Source organism: Prionailurus viverrinus, chromosome A3 (assembly GCF_022837055.1).
Source record: "Prionailurus viverrinus isolate Anna chromosome A3, UM_Priviv_1.0, whole genome shotgun sequence".
NCBI classification, from domain to species: Eukaryota; Metazoa; Chordata; class Mammalia; order Carnivora; family Felidae; genus Prionailurus; species Prionailurus viverrinus.
In genome coordinates this window covers 132547644-132565360 of record NC_062563.1, presented here as the reverse complement: position 1 = coordinate 132565360, position 17717 = coordinate 132547644, and the positions used below count along the sequence as shown (strand labels likewise).

The window sequence follows — 17717 nt, the reverse complement described above, 5'->3', positions numbered from 1 at the left end:
CGATTTCTGATTCGCAAATGGAGAGAAGAAGACCGAGCCACTCGTCCAAAGACTGTGCAGCCAGATAGTGGCAGAGCCAGGAAATGACCCAGTCCGCCTGGCTCTGTGGCCCCCACGCTCAACCGTGGTGCTGTTTGAGGGCCAAGGTCGTGTCTTTGCAGTTTTATCTGCTACGCTCTGACTTTTGAAAGGCTCTGATGATAGTTTGGGAGGAATGTTAAGTCAGTGGGAGTGAAATTGATTAAGGGGATGCATTTTTTTTTTCCTGCTGATTTCAATAGCAGCTGAATGTCGGATGGTTGATTTGCCTTTCCCTAAAACTAGCTTAAAATGGTTGGAAAGAAAGTCTTAACAAAGTTGTGGGTTTAAAGAATGAGGCTGATTTTCTTCTTGGCAAAGGCACTGGGGTCAAATGAATGGAAAACTGTTGACGGATAGGGATGCACCCTCCTTTCAGTAGAGAACGCTCTGTGCTCTGGGTCTGCGGAGAGAAGTTAACGTATAAAGCATCGTGCAGAGGACAACAGAGTCAGCACCATTTAGATCAAGAGGCTGGTCCTGGTCATCTGCGGCGTGTGAATCTCTGAGTCCCCACAAATGCAGTGTCTGAGTGACCGATGTTCCTCTCTGTTTTAGGGGGTGGACTTATATCCTGAGAACAAGAAGTACTTCGGGCTGTCAGAGTTCATTGAATCCACCCTTTCGGGACACAGCCTCCCTTTGCTCAGATATGACAGCTCCTTTGAGGCCATGGTCACGGCATTAGGAAAAAGGTACACGTCTCTGTTGGAAGTTGCTACAAATGCTCAGGAGTCCCGTGCCAGTGGAAGCATGTGCAGCCAGAGAATTCCAGGGAGGGAGCCGCCTTCCTCCTTTCCTGGGTGACAGTCCCTCCATGAAAGGGACCCTGGCTTATTTCTTGCCCTGCACGTTGGGCCAGTGGTATCTGTTGTGCCATTGTTCTAGAACGTTTTAGAAATGAGAATGGGCAGAAACATGTTGGAATGTGGAATGGGGTGTTTGAGACTCAGGGAAACCAAGGAAGTGGGAGGTGAGACACCCAAAGGTTTTAAGGGGAGTGACGGCGACAGTCCCAGGGGGCTTCATCTCTCACGTCCTTTGTGTATCATCTGTTGAGTGCTGGTTGTGTGCTCGGCGCTGCTCCTTAGTTTCACTATCTTAGTCAGTCCTCGCCACTTCTCTCGCCGTTGCTGTGATTATCTCCCTTTTGCAAGTAAACAGAGGCTCAGAGGGGCCCCCGTGACTTCCTTGGGCCACACGTCGGGCAAGGGCTGCAGCCGGTTTTGTGAACCTCCAGAATCAGCCCGACTCGACAGCCGGCCCTTTTAGCCCGTGTCACAGCAGACCTCTGAGTTGGATTTTAATGCTGCCATTTCCGAGACGAGGCAACCGAGGCCCCCGGAGGTTAAACGATTGCCGCCATCCACACAGTTTGTACGTCGGGAAGCCCGGCCAAGTTTTACAGACTGCCTAGTGCGAAACAAAATGATCTCTGCCGCTATTGGTGTTGAGCTGGGCCCTGCCACCTGCCCTCACGGCACCTCGTCCTCACTTGCCAACGAGGGCGTTAAACCAGGCGTGTGCTTCTCAAGGTGTGTTCCAAGCTGTCTTCCGAGCTGTCCTGCTTTGGCTGGATGCTGACGGCTGTTTCTGCCGAAAGGGGTTCCACGGTCACCCGTGTCGCAGCACCCTTACGTTTAAGGTTTGCTTTTCCACGAGAGTCCCCGAGCCATCAGTTGCCCCGCGTGCTGTGACTAGAGTGGAACTAGAGTAGGTGGCATCTCCTGGACATCGGGGGACTGGCGTTCCCCAGAATGCCCTTTGAGGAACGAAATCCCTTTCGGCGCGGTGACGCTGATGGGCTTAATCAGGCGGCTTCTCCACCTCACACACGGGCAGCCGAGAGCCATAAACTTGCTGAGCGAGGGAGCCCCGCCTCTGCCTCTCTGCCCTGCTCATGCACCTCCTCCTGCTGGCTGCTTAGCGAGCTGTGGGTAACTTTGGGCCCAATACTCTACGTGTATTGCCTCGTGTAATCCTCACGGCGGCACGGTGAGACGGATCCTGTTGCCCCCACGTGGCAGAGGAAGATACACACTTAGGTCACGTGGGAGGTCACGTGGGAGGTTTTGGAGTGAAGCCAGACCAAGTCCTTGCCAACGACTCCAAAACAGTAGAGCCACCAACCATACGTATGGAGGAGGGTCTCACGGCTAGTGGCCAGGGGACCATACGTTCTGGCTTTATACTTTATTAGTCTTTTTTTATTAAAAAAAATTTTTTTAAATGTTTATTCATTTTTGAGAGACAGATCAGGAGCGGGTGAGGGGCAGAGAGAGGGGGAGACAGCATCTGAAGCAGGCTCCAGGCGCCGAGCTGTCAGCACAGAGCCCAATGCGGGGCCCGAACCCTCGAACCACGAGATCATGGCCTGAGCCAAAGTCGGGCGCTTAACCAACTGAGCCACCCAGGCGCCCCTATGCTTTATTAGTTTTAACCTTCAGCAAACCTGCCGAACCTGTCTGAACTTCCGTACCCTCACCTGGGAACAAATCTACTTTTCTAGCGGCTTCTCATGAGAGTTTTCAGGAAACACGAGCCTGTGCAGACTCAGGAACAGTTGTACGCTGAGCGCTCAGGCTCCAAAGTCACACTTCCTTCCCAGGGTTCCTTCCTTCCCAGGGTTCGAGTCCTGGGTCTGTCCCTTATGAGCTGAGACCTTAGGAAAGTGTCTCAATCCTCTGTGGGGATAAGAGTACCTAGCACATGGGAATGTCATGAGGGTTCAGCGGACGAATACACACAAAACGTTAAGAGCAGTGCCTGGCGCACATTACGTGCTCATGTCAGCTGCCACTGCCGTCGTCACCACCATCACAACTGTCCCTGTCACCACCATCCTCTTCCTTTCCCACCCCTCTGCTAAACTGGAAGTGTTGCACAGAGATTAGAACTCACATTTCACGGAGGGAGGAGAGAACATCAGGCTTTGGAGTGTTGAGTTACGGAGAATCCTAGGGACTCCCAGGAATCATTTCACCCAACCACCCCATGTTACAATTGTGAGACCTGGGGCCCGGAGAGGAGAAGCGATTTGCCCAAGGTCACACATCCAGTTCGTGGCAGCCTGGACCGTAGCCAGGTTTGACGTTCTTTCCGCCACACCATGCTGCCCTTCCTAGGAATCCTGTGTCTGGAAAACTCTCTCCCGAAACAGGCAACTGGGACAGAAGGCGATAAAGGTAAGAACACATTGGTTACTGCCTCTCCCCACCGTGTGCGTGGCCAGACTGTTGATTCACCATGCGTTGCACACAGACCCCAGCATATGGCTGGAAAATCTGTCTGGGAAACCGCAAATCTGACACAAACGTATTGGGACTTAAGAGATCTAGACATTTAACAGCTCCCATTTCTATTCCGTTGTGTTTTCTGGGGCGCTTCCTTGCTGTAGAGCCAACCACAAAGGCTTAGGGGCAAGCACATTGCACCTGTATGTGTTGTTTAGAGCTGGGCGAGTTCTTGCCTCCCATACGGTGGTTCCTTTTTTTTTCTTTTTTTAAACAATAGCTTTAGTGCGGAGTAAGTGACATAGAGTAAACTGCAGATATTTAAAGCATTCAGACTTTAATTTACTTGTTTTTATTTTAATTTTTTAATGTTTATTTATTTTCGAGAGAGAGCACGTGAGTGTGGGAGGGGCAGAGAGAGAGGGAGACACAGGATCCGAAGCAGGCTCCAGGCTCTGAGCCGTCAGCACAGGGCCCGACGCGGGGCTCGAACTCACGAATCGTGAGATCATGACCTGAGCCGAAGTCGGGCGCTTAACCGACTGAGCCACCCAGGCGCCCCAAAGTGTTCAGACTTTTAATCTGTTACTGATTTTAAGCAGATTAAGATCCGCCATGGTATAATTTTCTTCACGTTTCTTTGTCCTGACTTGAGTTTTCAGCAAGTATGAGAACAATTCGGTCCTTGTTTCCTCTAATTTTTTTTTTTTTTTCTGCGTTCCTCCTCCTCCTCCCTTTTAGAGCGATCCAATGCCACGTACGTGAAGGTGCTTGAAGTTCCAGCTCTCCGATGCTACGGTCCTTGGGTTTTGCTTCCCTCTGTTTCATTTCAGATCGTTCCTTTTGCTGTGTCTTCCCGTTTCCCGATCTTTTCCACAGCAGCCCCCAGCCTGTGCTTCCGTTTCCCCGCTGGCGATGGCGGAGCGGTGTTTGACGCGCCCTCTGAGGGAGGCTTGTGTTGCAGGTTGGATGCAGGCGGCTCCGGAAGGAAACGCCACGCGTCTGCGATTCCGGGGTCTCGCCGCCCCCGAGCCGGCAGATGTGTCGGGCCACGTGGCGGCTGGGCGAAGGCCGCCGCCGTCGTGGTCCTCGCGGAGCGCCCCGGGCGTCCTGGAGCCCCGCGGCAGCGCGGTCACGCTCCGCCTCTCTTGTTTGTTGCAGGTTCCCCCGCCTGCACAGCGCGGTGATCAGGACCTTTGTTCTCGTGCAGCACTACGCGGCCGCCATGATGGCCGTGAGCGGCCTGTCGCAGATGAAGAACTACACGTCGGTGGAGACGCTGGAGATCACCCAGAACCTCATCAACTCCCCCAAGCAGTGCCCCTGCGGCCACGGGCTCATGGTCCTGCTGCGGGTGCCCTGCTCCCCGCTGGCGGCCGTGGCCTACGAGCGGCTGGCCCACGTGCGGGCACGCCTGGCCCTGGAGGAGCACTTTGAGATCATCCTGGGCAACCCCAGCTCCGGCATCACCGTCGGGAAGCACTTCGTGAAGCAGCTCAAGGTGGGCGCGGCGGTCGGGGACGGGTGGGGTGAAAGATGCCCGGCAGGGTAGGGGTGGGGTGTGTGTGTGTGTGTGTGTGTGTGTGCGTGCGTGTGCAGTGACCGGGCGGGGGCGGGGCGACGGAGCAGCGACACGCGCCTCAGTGTTGGTGCCCTCACGTGCCCTCTATACCCAGCCACCCCTCCGGCTGCCGCTCGTGTCCCCACCTGCAGCTTTCATCCAGCGACACCAAATTACTCAATGAATGTTGCTTCCCTAAATCACACTGGCCTCTTTATTCATTTTTTTTTTTTAAGCAGACTTTTTTTTTTTTTTTAAATGTTTGCTTATTTTTGAGAGACAGACAGAGACAGAGCACGAGCAGGGGAAGGGGCAGAGAGAGCGGGAGACACAGAGTCCGAAGCAGGCTCCAGGCTCGGAGCCGTCAGCACGCAGCCCGATGCGGGGCTGGAACCCACAGACGGCAAGATCGTGACCTGAGCTGAAGTCGGACGCTTAACCGACTGAGCCACCCAGGCTCCCCTAGTTATTTACTTTTAATGTTTATTTATTTATCTTGAGAGTGATAGAGTATGAGCAGGGGAAGGGCAGAGAGGGGAGGGTAGAGAATCCCAAGCAGGCTCTATGCTGTCAGGGCAGAGCCCCACGTGGGGCTCAAACCCACAAACCGTGAGATCATGACCTGAGCCTAAATCAAAAGCTGAATGCTTAACGGATGGAGCCACTCAGGCGCCCTGTCTTGCTTTTTTTTTTTTTTTTTAATGTTTATTTTTGAGAGAGAGAGAGGGAGCACGACCGGGTGAAGGGCAGATAGAGAGAGACACAGAATCCCAAGCAGGCTCCAGGCTCCAAGCTGTCATCACAGAGCCTGACACGGGGCTCGAACTCACGAACTGCGAGATCATCACCTGAACCGAAGTCGGATGCTCAACCGACTGAGCCACCCAGGCGCCCAATAACCCTGTCTTGCTTTTTTAAACTCCTGGCCCACAGCTTCTCACTGAACCCACCAAGAGAGGATAGGAAAGGCAGGAGGGTTAGAAAGAATACGGAGAGCACAGTTGAGTAGGAAGTGGGTGAAAGGCAACGCAGGGCAGCACGGCGAAGAAAACACAGCAAAAACGTTAGAGGCAATCGAGGATGTGCGCTTTCTTCCAGAGGATCAGTCAGCAGGTATTTCGGGAACAGCTGATACGCGCCGGCCCGTGGGGCTGGGAATACAGTGGCAGTGCAGACGACATGCTTGTTTGCAGTATGAGGAACCGTCCTTTTCTCGAAAGGACAGAGCTGGGCTCGCCCGGAAGGAAGGAGTCTCACCGCTTCGTGGCTTTTTAATTATCCACAGCTGTGGCAGAAGATCGAGGACGCCGAGTGGAGACCTCAGACCTACCTGGAGCTGGAGGGCCTGCCCTGCATCCTGATCTTCAGTGGGATGGACCCTCACGGGGAATCCTTACCAAGGTGAGGGGAGGGGGCTTGTGCCCCGGGGGGTCTTCGAAGGGCCACAGGCACACAGCTTTGGGGGCTTGGCAGGCCAGGCTTCCCCTGTCCGACGGCAGGTGGAATCTTTACATTCGGAGTCATCAGAGATTTGTGTTCATTACGACGGTCTTCCAGCCGACGGCAGTGAGACGTCTCTGAGGTCTGGGCCGCTTTTCCTAGTTCTTAGGCGCCATTTGGGCCGAGGGCGGGGTGGGGTGGCTGTCTCTGGGCTCCGTGGGTGGAGGTCCGACAGCTGGAGTTAGGGTTTGATGCCTCCCTCTGTCTCTCTGCACGATGATCACCATGTGCGTTAGGGATGGCTGTTCCAGTTAGGAAAGTATCGGATCATCTGGGGGGCCAAGGCCACATTTCTCCTGGTGTCCAGGCTGCTGTGGCAGCCGGGCCCTCCTGGGGTGGGAGGTGTTCTGGGAGGTGGCAGGCAGCTGATGCCACGTAGGAAGAACCCCTTCTTCCACACATAACGCTATCTCGAAGGCTGTTCCCCTGGAGACCACAGCCACGGATGGAGAAGTCAGCCGCAAGCCCCCTCAGCGTCTCCTGGGGTCTCTAGACCATCACACAGACAGGTAGACACTCAGGACCGAAAGTCACTGGGCCTCCAGTAAGGCAGGTGCTTGAATTGGTGATGACAGGTTGGCTTCTAAAGATTTACTTAATTCCCATGGAGAAGAGCAGGCAGCCAGGCTGTGGGGCCTTTGCACATCTTTCCTGGTAAAACGAAACAGTAAGAGCGGTCGTTTATCGAGCTCCTGTTACGTGCTGGCACTGGACTAGATTCTCACTGCCGTATTTCATTTTACTCTCACTATAACCCTGGGGGAAGGTAATATTTCAGAGGTCCTTTGAGCGGTGAAGGAATGGGGACTTCCAGAGATTAAGCCTGGGTGGCAGACCATGGACTCCAGGCTGCCCAACTCCAAAGCCTGGGTTCCTTCCACAAGGGCCACGGCACGCAGCATCCTCACGGGCCAGAACGTTTGACCTTGGTTGTTGCTTTTCGCATGGATCATTTCTTCCCATCCCTTGGCTCCCTAAGGACTAAGACCGTGTCTTTAGCGATCTTAGGTTTGTAAACATTCACGGAGTACCTTCTTTTTATCAGGCTCCGCGCCAGACTTTCAACACAGCGTTTACTCCTTGCAACAACAGCATCACTCTCCTGCTTTGTAGATGAGCCAATGGAAAGTCATTTGCCTGAGGCCATAGGGCCTGATTGGAACCCACACCCGCCTCTCTCCAGGCCTTTTGCTGTTTCCACCAAGCCCCCCGAGCCCTGCGTCGGCCTGTCCTCTGGGTCCCCTCCTCTGCCTCTTTCATCGCTTGCTGGTGTCTGTCTCTCCAGACAGACTCGTATTTCTAACATGGCAGTGATCTGATTGCCATCCAGCTCCGTCCTGGGCACGTTTCAAGTGTCGATTGAATAATTAAACGTCCCACTTAACTGCATATCGTCCTCAGACAGTGCACTTCGATGGCTCTTAATGTTCACTCTCCCCTTTCAGATGAAAAAAGTCTGAGCCTGCAAGACGTTGCCCAGCTTGCAGAAGGTTCTGGCCCCAGGAAGTGGCAGAGCTGGGGTGCAAGCCTGCTTTTCTTCTGGCCTGAAAGCACTCTTTTGATGACACACAGGACAGGGCTGAATACATAGCAGGTGGCCCAGGAGACTTCACGTTCCACAGACTTGGTTGCCAAAGGCTCACCGTGATGCCGTCTGCTTCTTTGTTTAGACGAGTCCTGCGGCCCTGAAGAGGGGGCAGGGTGCTGGTCCCGATGGCCATTTCCCCCCAGTGCCGGGAGCAGTGCCTCCGTTGTAGAAGACACTCAGTAGATCCCTTCTTGTTCCCTCCAGGTCTCTGAGGTACTGTGACCTGCGTCTGATAAACTCCTCCTGCTTGGTGAGAACAGCGCTGGAGCAGGAGCTGGGCCTGGCCGCTTACTTTGTGAGCAACGAGGTTTCTTTGGAGAAGGCGGCCCGGAACGAGCCCTTGGAGAGCGATGCAGAAAAGCTGAGCAGCACAGACAACGAGGACGAGGAGCTGGTGACGGAAGGTGAGAGGTGGTGGGTCTGCTCCCCCCTGTTCTTCCCCGGGGGGGCGGCCTGCACTTGTCCAGACGGCTGTGACCCTCGGGCCCCGGGCGATGGTCAGCAGCTCCGACGAGAACTATCTGGATACGTCTTTGGAGAAGATGACGACTCCATTGTTGAATTCTGATTCTGCTCTCTCCCCTGCCTTTTTTTTTTTTTTTTTTTTGGTGGTGTGAGAAAATGGGAATCCCCATGGGTTCTTCCTAGCTCTGGAAGTCTTAGAGAATAGGAAGGAAAATTGGGGTTTCTCAGGACTCAGGTTCATGCTCTGTTCGACTCGTTCGTGGCCTTACCCTCTGGTAGTGTGAATCAACAGGATGTGTCCGTTATCGAGATTTATGAGAAAGACCCAGTTTCCTTTGAAGAGCTGGAAATGCAGCCCCAAATCGTAGGGGGGCAGGTAGAGCAGAGCACAGCATGTGGCTGTCGTCAACAGCAAGGAAAAGGACAAAGCTGTCGATGCAAAACCGCAAAGTGTTTGTGGGGTAGACGGTGTAGCAGGGTCGGGAGGCCAGGCTTCTCTTCCCGGTCCGTCTGCTGGCTGTGTGACTTGGGACAGCCGTGCCTCGTTTCCTGGCCTCAGACTGCTCACCTGTAAGACGGAGTCTAGAAGGCCTGCCGTGCAGACTCGTAGCTTCTTTTCACAAACGTGAATGTGACCCCGACGTTAAAATTTTTTTTTTTTCAACGTTTATTTATTTTTGGGACAGAGAGAGACAGAGCATGAATGGGGGAGGGGCAGAGAGAGAGGGAGACACAGAATCGGAAACAGGCTCCAGGCTCTGAGCCATCAGCCCAGAGCCTGACGCGGGGCTCGAACTCACAGACCGCAAGATCGTGACCTGGCTGAAGTCGGACGCTTAACCGACTGCGCCACCCAGGCGCCCCTGTGACCCCGACGTTAAAATGCCTGTTGCCCGTGGGATGAGTCCACAGTCTGGGTGTTTCACAGCCTACCTCTCTAGCCTTAGTGTTCATTCATCTCTGCTCTCAGCCCCCCACCCCGCTGTTCCCCGTGCTGTTGGCCACTCTCGCCTCTTGGGTTCCCTGGCTGTGCTCTGCTCTTGTCACGTCTGGGCCACACAGAGGCTCTCCCCCTGGCTTTGAGTTCCCCCACCTCTGGGCTTCACCTAGAAGCCCCTGCTGGCCCCTCAGAGCTCAGGTCGGGTCACCTTTCCAGGATATCACCTGCTCCTGCTTCCCTGTGCTGGGTGGGAGCCTGACCCCCCAGCGTCCAGGTCTCTGTCTACGCTTCTTACGCTCCCTTGTGGCTGTGGCTCAAGGGAAGGGGCCCCATGAGCCATGAGCACCTGGGTGGCCTGCCCTGTGTCCCTCCCCACCTGCCTCCTCAGGGCTCTGTCAGAGGTGGGTGCCTAGAGGATGTAGCCGGGTGGGTGGGTGGGTGGGTGCTAGGTGGGAGCACAGCTGGCAAACTGTGAAGTGCTGGGCGGGCACACGAGGTGGGGATCACGAGGCATTTTCAGCGAGCGTGTATGTTGGGGCAGGCTCCACCTCGGAGAAGAGGAGCCCGGTGAAGCGGGAGAGGTCCTGCTCCCATGATTCGGCGTCGTCCTCCCTCTCCTCGAAAGCTTCCGGTAAGTCTCCAGGTGGGAGAGTTGCATGTTGGGACGTTTCTTTTTGAGATTTCAGAGAATGAAAAGAGATCCTTAATTTTCACCTAGAACTGGAAAGAGAAGGGACCCTTGGAAGAACTGGGCTTTCTGAGGGAGTAGTAGTGTTTCCGGATTGGGACCTGGGGCGTTTGGGCAGGACCTCAGCGTTCCCGGGGGAAGATCATGGACGCCGCCCTCCTTGGTGGCCGGTGCTAGGCGGTGTGGCCTTGCTGCTCCGCAGGGGAATGAATCCCTGCGCCTTTGGGGAGGAGAGGGGCTGACCTGAGGTGTGCTGGTCGAGGCTGAGGGCAGAGAGAAGTGGACACAGATTTCTCGGGGGGGGGGGGGCGGGAAGCAGCAAATGGCAGCAGGTGTTCACCCAGCCCCGGACCCAGACCGCGGGGAAGGTGGGTAAGATGCCCAGTCTCTGCCTGAGAGACGCCTGGTGTCTGGGAGCGGTCAGGACTGGCACACCACCAACGACACCGCCCGTCCTCCTGTCGCAACCGTTACCGAGAACCGACTTGGCATCTGAGTCAGGGCATTGAAAGACTAGATACGGTCCTGCCGTCAGGGAGTCCATCGTTCCTCTTCAACCACGTTACGTTACCAGAGAGGCTGTCTCATCGTTTGTGCACACGTGGTCACGCGTGAAGGGTGACGGTCGCACGTACGAAGAGGAAATTTTGTCTCCGGTGGGGGCAGGTTTCGGCCCAGTCGCTGCCGGTTTCAGAGGGCAGCTGGCCTTGGGGTCTCTTTGGGAAGAGAAGATCTTCTGGACGGAGGAGGCTCAGGCTGTGGAAGTGAGCGTGACTGATGCTCGGGCACAGCGAACGGTCACACGGGCTGCAGCTCCGGGCGGGCGCCTGGCCGCGGTCAGGACGTAGCTGTGGGGGTCAGAGCCTTCCTGGCTTCTGCCCCTCCCCACACAGCCCTCGTGTGGGGGTCTCCCCACAGTTGTGGCCAGAGGGGGTCAGAACGAGGCCTCCTCCACATGGGCCCGTGGCTCTGTGGCGGAAGGGAGACCTTCTCCTCGGCTCGGGTCAGTCAGCAAAGCCAAGTGCGGCGGCCTCCGGGGTCCGCTGCCCCAAACGGTACGGGGAGCCTGGGGCCCCAGGGTGGAGCTGGCGAATGGGTGAGCGAATGAACCGATGCTATTCAGAATCGAGAGGAGTGGTGGTTTGCTTCTTCCCCAATCCTGGCCTGACCGCTTTCTAGAAGGTTCTGGGGCCACACTGGTCCGTGCAGTGTCTTCAGGAGTAGAGGGTCCAAGCTATGAGCTGGCCTCTGTCCTCCTGGGGTTCTTCAGTCAGGTGAGACAATTTCCTTAATCAGGACTCCTCAGAGGGTCCTGAGGTCGTAGGCGTCTCTGATGAGATGCCTTTCGTGCCCTTGGGTACAACCCATACGTTTCAGACGTGAAGGACTTGGGGGCCCAGGGAGGTGAGGCTTGGCCACAGCCACACGAGTCAGGGTGGGGACCTGGGTGGGGGTGAGTCTCATCTGATACACTGACAGAGCCCCTGGATTCAAGGGGGGGCAGAGCAGCTGAGGTCTGGGGTGGATGGAGAGGAAGGTCCGTGTGGGTATCCGTCCTCCGGGTCCTAGCAGGCTGGCCCTCACAACCTAGGGAAGTGGATGAAGACATCGGGGTTCCTTTGGTCTACTTTTGCAAACTTAAGCCTCTTTCACGTGCTTCGGGCCCATCTGTCCCCTTGGCCCCAGGCCGGGCGCCCAGGTCCCTTACTCTGCCTCCCCGTCTCTGGTCTTCGGCTCGTCCCTTGACTCTGAGCCAGTCACTTCAAGTGCCTTGTCTGAGGACGACGAGGTATTTCAGCAGGAGTCAGGCCTTCGGCGGAGGGGCACTGGCCGGTGCGTGCCCTCCCTCGAAGGGTGCCAGGTGCCAGCTGCGGGGCTGAGCGGTGGGGCCCTTGCGGGGGAGCTCGGATCCGGCGGGGAGGTCGCCCGCGTGGTGTGGGGAACGGGCTGCAGGCCGAGCCGAGTGCTGCGGGGCGGCGGGAAGGCCTCTCTGAGGAGGGTGTACGGGGTGCCGGGCCTCCCTTAGTCAGTCTGCTCTCCACACCGGCCCCTGGGGAAGGATGGTGAAGACAACCGTGCAGTGTCCCATCTGCCCTGCTTCTGCGGGGCCTGTGGTCTGCGGGGCTGCCGTGAGCTGGGATGATAAAAAGGAGAGCAGGGTGCCGGCCCCGTGTGCCCGGCTGGCCACGCTCGCCAGGGTCTCGACGTGCTCCATGTGGGGGCGGGGCCGAAGAGAGTCCGTATTCGAGCGGCCGCTGTGTGGGCTGCGTTTCCTTGCCCGGATTCTCCTAAAGGTTAAGTCAGGTCTGGTGTTTGGTAAAGCCCACTGGGTCCTGTGAGTTTCGCTGCCAGTTTGAAACAGAAGCCACCGCTGTCCTGGTGCAGAGGTGAGATGTGAGCTCCGTGAGGGTCTAGAAGGGAGAGGCGTTCCGGGGAACACGTGCACGGGGGGGGGGGGGGGGGGCAGAGTTCGCTTGAGCCCTGGAGGCAGGGTGTTATGGAACAGGTCCGGTCAGGAGGTTGCAGAGGAGAGGCTTTTGAGGCAGTGGGCAGGGTGTTGGGGAGGGTGTGGGCTGAAGTCCTGCCACAAGGCACCCGCTCTCTCCCTTCAGCAAGTCTTGCTTTTGTCCCAGAACCAAAGGGTTGATATTTGCCCAGAGGTGGAATTGCGTTCAGGAAGATCTCCAGCGATTGTCTAGTGCAGGGAGGGGGGTGGGGGGGGGTGGGGTTTGCACTGCGGAAAGCAGAAAGGTGGGCTCCTTTGCGAGGGTCCTTCCCGGGGCGTGACTGACAGGTGCATCCCTCCCCAGGCTCGGCACCGTGCCGTGAGTCCTCGGCTCAGCCCGGGGCGCCCTCGCAGGGGGAGCGGGCCCGATCACCGCAGCCCTGCGGCCCGTCGGAGGAGGGCAGGGCCCCCGGGGAGAGGCAGAGGCCCCACGCTGGCCGGGGACCGCCGTCGGTCATCAGCAGGCGCAGCCCCGGGCTGGCCGCCCAGCCGGACTCCGGCCCCAGGACCAGCCAGAGGAGCGTCCAGGTGTCGGTCACCCCGTCGTCCTCCCAGCTGTCCTCCTCCGGCTCGTCGTCCTCGTCTGGGGCACTCGTCCCGCAGGCCTCCCGGTGCTCCCTGACCAAGGCCTGCCGCCAGCCGCCCGTCGTCTTCCTGCCCAAGCTGGTGTATGACATGGTCACGGCCACCGACAGCAGCGGCCTGCCCAAGGCCGCCTCGCTCCTGCCCTCCCACTCGGTCATGTGGGCCAGCTCCTTCCGCCCGCTGCTCAGCAAGACCATGACGTCCACGGAGCAGTCCCTGTACTACCGGCAGTGGACGGTGCCCCGGCCCAGCCACATGGACTACAGCAACCGCACCGAGGGCCGCGTGGACGGCTTCCACCCACGCCGGCTGCTGCTCAGCGGGCCCCCTCAGGTGGGTGCCGCCCTGCGGGGGCCTGGGCCCCGTGGGGGTTCTCGGGTTCGCGCCCACCGGGCCGGTGCAGGGGGGCCGACACCCTCACAGCTCGCCATCCCCGCAGCAGACCCTACAGCGGGCAGCCGGTTGGAGGCCGAGACCTGCCTGCCCCACCCCACCCCCTTCCCCCTACGGCTGGCCGACTTCCGTCCTCCGATCTCAGCGTCTCGCCTTGTGTGACGTGGGGGCCGGGGGGCTTCTCTCCGGGTGCTTCTCCGTCCGACTGTGACTCCGCTTTCCCCACCTTGTTTCGTTCGGTCCCGTGGCCAGTCCATGCCAGGTAGAAACACACACCAGCCCCCCTGCCCTGGGTTCTGCGCTGGAGGATTTTGGCCGCCTGTCCCCATCCCAGCCTCTCGCCCCACTGTGCTTTCCTAACAACAAAAGGCCATTTCACTTGTCAAAATGGCAGACATCTGCCAAGAGTCCGGAGCGTGTGAGGGAAGACTGGGTCGGGTCTTGGAAGGGCCTTTGTCGGAACCGTGCTGAGGTGCAAGGTGGGCTCTCGCCTGGGATCAAGTTCGGCCTCGGGTCTCACCTGACACCCCGCGTGGGATCCGGCCTTCTCTGTGCCTCGGTGTCCTCACCTGAGAATGACGTCAGAAATGTGAGCACCGGGCGAGGGAATCCCCGCAGGGTGCCTGGGGCACGGCCTGACCGTGGAAAGCATGTGTCCTAGTTATTCCTGTCCCCATTAGTACTGCCACTGTCACAGTGCGAGACTTGCTCCCTTCCAGCTCAGTGTATTAATTTCCTTGTGATAAACCTGCCCCAAGAAATACAACCCCCCCCCCCAAATATGTGTAAGAACGTTCATTTTAGAATCGTTTACAAAAGTGAAAAAAAGCGACCGGAAACAATTTAAATTCCATTGGTCAAAGTTGGTTGAGTAAATTTGGGCACAGCTGTGTCATGCAATTCAGCCTAGGACCTTGGAGTCAGAGGCCTGTATACTGACACTGAGGTTTAAGATATTTAAATTAAAAAAAAAAATTAAGTTATAGAATAATACGTGCATAGTGTAATGTCAAAGAAAAAAAAAGTATCAGCGTGTATGTGTACGTCTCTGTGTGTGAAAAATACCCCCCAAAAAATCGCTGGCAGGATTGCTGCTGAATTGTTAACCTGGAGAGGGACCAGGATTTGTGAACGTTCTCTTTCATTGTCACCGTGTGGTTCTGGAATTTTTACGGGAGGGTGTGTTAACTTTAAAAAAAATTTTTTTTAATGTTTATTTTGAGGGAGAGAGAGAGTGCAAACAGGGGAGGGGCAGAGAGAGGGGTAGACACAGAAGCTAAAGCAGGCTCCAGGCTCTGAGCTGTCAGCACAGAGCCCGACGCGGGGCTCGAACTCACGAACCGTGAGATCATGACCTGAGCCAAAGTCGGGTGTTGAACCGACTGAGCCACCCAGGCTCCCCTGTTAACTTTTCATAAACTGGAAAAAGGGGTCCTGGTTTCTCCACACTGTCATGTTATTGGATATCTCAATCTTAAAGAAAATTTTGCCTATTTGATAGATGAAACCTAGTATATTATAGTTTTCTTAAGGTTGAATATATTTTTATATATTTCTTGGTCATTGTTATGGCTTTCACAGGGAGTTTCTGCTTTGTTTCTCCTGTTTATTTTTCCTTCAGGCATCTGACATTTTCCTGTTACTTTGCAGGAGCTCTTTGGAGGTTACAGAATTTAATCCTCTGTCTACTGCATGTATCGCAAATATTTTCTCTGAAGCTTCCCCCAGTCATATTTCATATTTCCTTAAGTCATTTCTGTTCATGAACATTTGTTGAGTGCTGGCTACAAACCAGGCATTGAGCCGAGAGCTCAGAAAGCACATTCCCGGAGTAACAGGGTGGGAAGTTGGCCCACAGGTGCCCATTTAACCAACTGTGATCAAGTTTTACAAAGATTCATGGTGTCCTAGCCTGCTGCTGGGCTGAGGGAACAGGGACTCTAGGATACAGGAAGGAAGAGCAGGAAGGAGAGAAAAATAATTTTATTTCTTTTCCTGGTCTTAGGAGAGGAGAAATGAGATGCCAGCCTTTTATGTCTTAAGATTTTATTCTCTTACCATAGACGTATTAACGCAAGAATAGCAATCTGTAATTGTGCAAGATCCTCTTAAGACATTACTATGCTTTATATTGGCCGTTCATTTTTTTTTTTTTAATTTTTTTTTTCAATGTTTATTTATTTTTGGGACAGAGACAGAGCATGAATGGGGGAGGGGCAGAGAGAGAGGGAGACACAGAGTCGGAAACAGGCTCCAGGCTCTGAGCCATCAGCCCAGAGCCCGATGCAGGGCTCGAACTCACAGACCGCGAGATCGTGACCTGGCTGAAGTCGGACGCTTAACCGACTGCGCCACCCAGGCGCCCCGGCCGTTCATTTTTTTGAAGCAACCTTCCTTCAGTTTGTGGTAAAGTCCTATTTCTAACAGCTTAGAAAATGTGACCGGTTAAAACTAGAGACCCATTGCCGTGATTTATAAGCAGGCGGGTCTGCCGCTCACGGAAGTCCCTCTGCGGCCTGCCGTGCTTCTTGGGGCCACGTTTCCCCAGAAATGGCTTTGCACCCCCCAGGCTCTCGCTTTAATTAGACGAGGTCTTTGAAAAAGGTGGGTGAAACGAAGTGGGGCCGGTGCTCCAGCCGGTGCCTGCACGTAGATGGCGTGCGGACTGTGGGCTCCAATTTCAATGTCTTCACAGGTTGGGAAGACAGGTGCTTACCTGCAGTTCCTTAGTATTTTGTCCAGAATGCTCATCCGGCTGACGGAAGTGGATGTGTATGATGAAGAAGAGATCAATATCCGTGAGTCGTGCGTTGGTGACCCTTGGGGTTGGAATCCTCTGTCACTGGTTGCTCGGGTTGACTTTGTGTCTTTTGCCCTCCGGATGGAATTCTCAGATCAGTGACCACGCTCACTGCCGGGGCCTTGTGGGGTGCTCTTGTCTCTCCCTTGTCTGTTGTCATCTTGCCCAATATCAGAATAGTGCCTGGGAGGCCTTCATGGGGATGGAATTACTCCGCTAAAAATAACTGCTGTTTACGGAGTATCTTCCAAGTGGCAAGCAGTGTGCTGGGTACCTTACATAAATGGCCACTTTTAATTTTCTGCACATCACCATGAGAATAATTGCTTATTTCCTGATAAGTAACTTGCTCAGGAACCCAACTGGGAGACGGCAGAGCTGGAACTGAGCTGGATTTGACCACGGACTTCAGAAGCGGGGTTATCCATCCGGGCAGGTCCCCACTCAGGCAGCCGAGTGCATAGGTCAATATCTTAGGGCAAAACCCAAGTATATGACATGTGGGGGAAAGCCATTCCTCCTTATTCTCGGAACAGAGTTTGCCCTGATTCAGGTAAGACTGTCTTCGAGCCGCTGTTTTATGCTCCATTGTCTCTGCATACTTTCCTTCAGCGGCTCGTAAACTTGGTCTGGTAAATGAATCCGTTGCTTTGGCAATTAAAATTTGTGTGAGGAGTCCGGTCCGTGTTGCAAAGAAAGGGAACCAGTGAGTTGCGCGGAGGCTAAATGGCACTAGTTTTTATTTATTGGTATTGTTTACGTGGGAAGTGTACGACCTGATGATTCGATACACATGTATGTTGTGAAATCACCACTGCGGTCAAGCTAACTGACATATTCGTAGTTTCCAGGTTCATTGCAGTGTTATTCACGGTAGGCGAGATACACAAACAACCATATGTGGTCTCTTGATGGATAAAAGGCCATTAGCAGATGAATGGGTAAAGAAAAGTGTGGTATATACACGCAGTGGAATATTATTCAGCCTTAGAAGAAAGTCCTGTCATTTGCAAACACAACACTTGCGTATTCTTTACATGCTCTTGACCGCGTTTGAGTTTTGACTTGAAGGAAATCTGGAACCAAGGAAGCCCATCCAGCCCTTGGTCGTCCCTTTGAAGGAAAAGGAGAGAGGCTCTTCATCCCACCTCGGAGCTCTCACACTACCCCCGCCCCACCCACAGTTTGGAACTTTATTCCAGATGAAAACCAGCAGCCCTGTTGAGTCTCTGTGTCCTCACTTTCTTGGATACCCCAATGACAATGACAGGAGTTGAACCCAGCTTGTTAAACTTCAAAGCCCATTTTCTCAGATAGTCTCTTAATACGTTGGTTTTCTTGGTAAAACGTGGATAATTTCTGTTTTACGGGGCATTGTGA

The 17717-nt window shown here is 55.1% G+C and overlaps 1 protein-coding gene across 8 annotated transcripts in view; it reads left to right on the top strand.

Annotated features, from left to right (window-relative positions):
- The window catches only part of GREB1 (growth regulating estrogen receptor binding 1), a 95355-nt gene that overhangs the window by 57249 nt on the left and 20389 nt on the right, over positions 1-17717 (top strand). For 7 of the 8 annotated variants that reach the window (XM_047854058.1, XM_047854055.1, XM_047854056.1 and 4 more), the window contains 7 exons: positions 637-773; positions 4473-4812; positions 6158-6273; positions 8165-8364; positions 9907-9996; positions 12864-13477; positions 16233-16335. In XM_047854058.1, coding sequence (XP_047710014.1) covers positions 637-773; positions 4473-4812; positions 6158-6273; positions 8165-8364; positions 9907-9996; positions 12864-13477; positions 16233-16335 — 1600 coding nt within the window. Of the gene's footprint in view, positions 1-636; positions 774-4472; positions 4813-6157; positions 6274-8164; positions 8365-9906; positions 9997-12863; positions 13478-16232; positions 16336-17717 lie in introns of those variants that run through there. The other variant, XM_047854063.1, reaches the window with a different exon arrangement.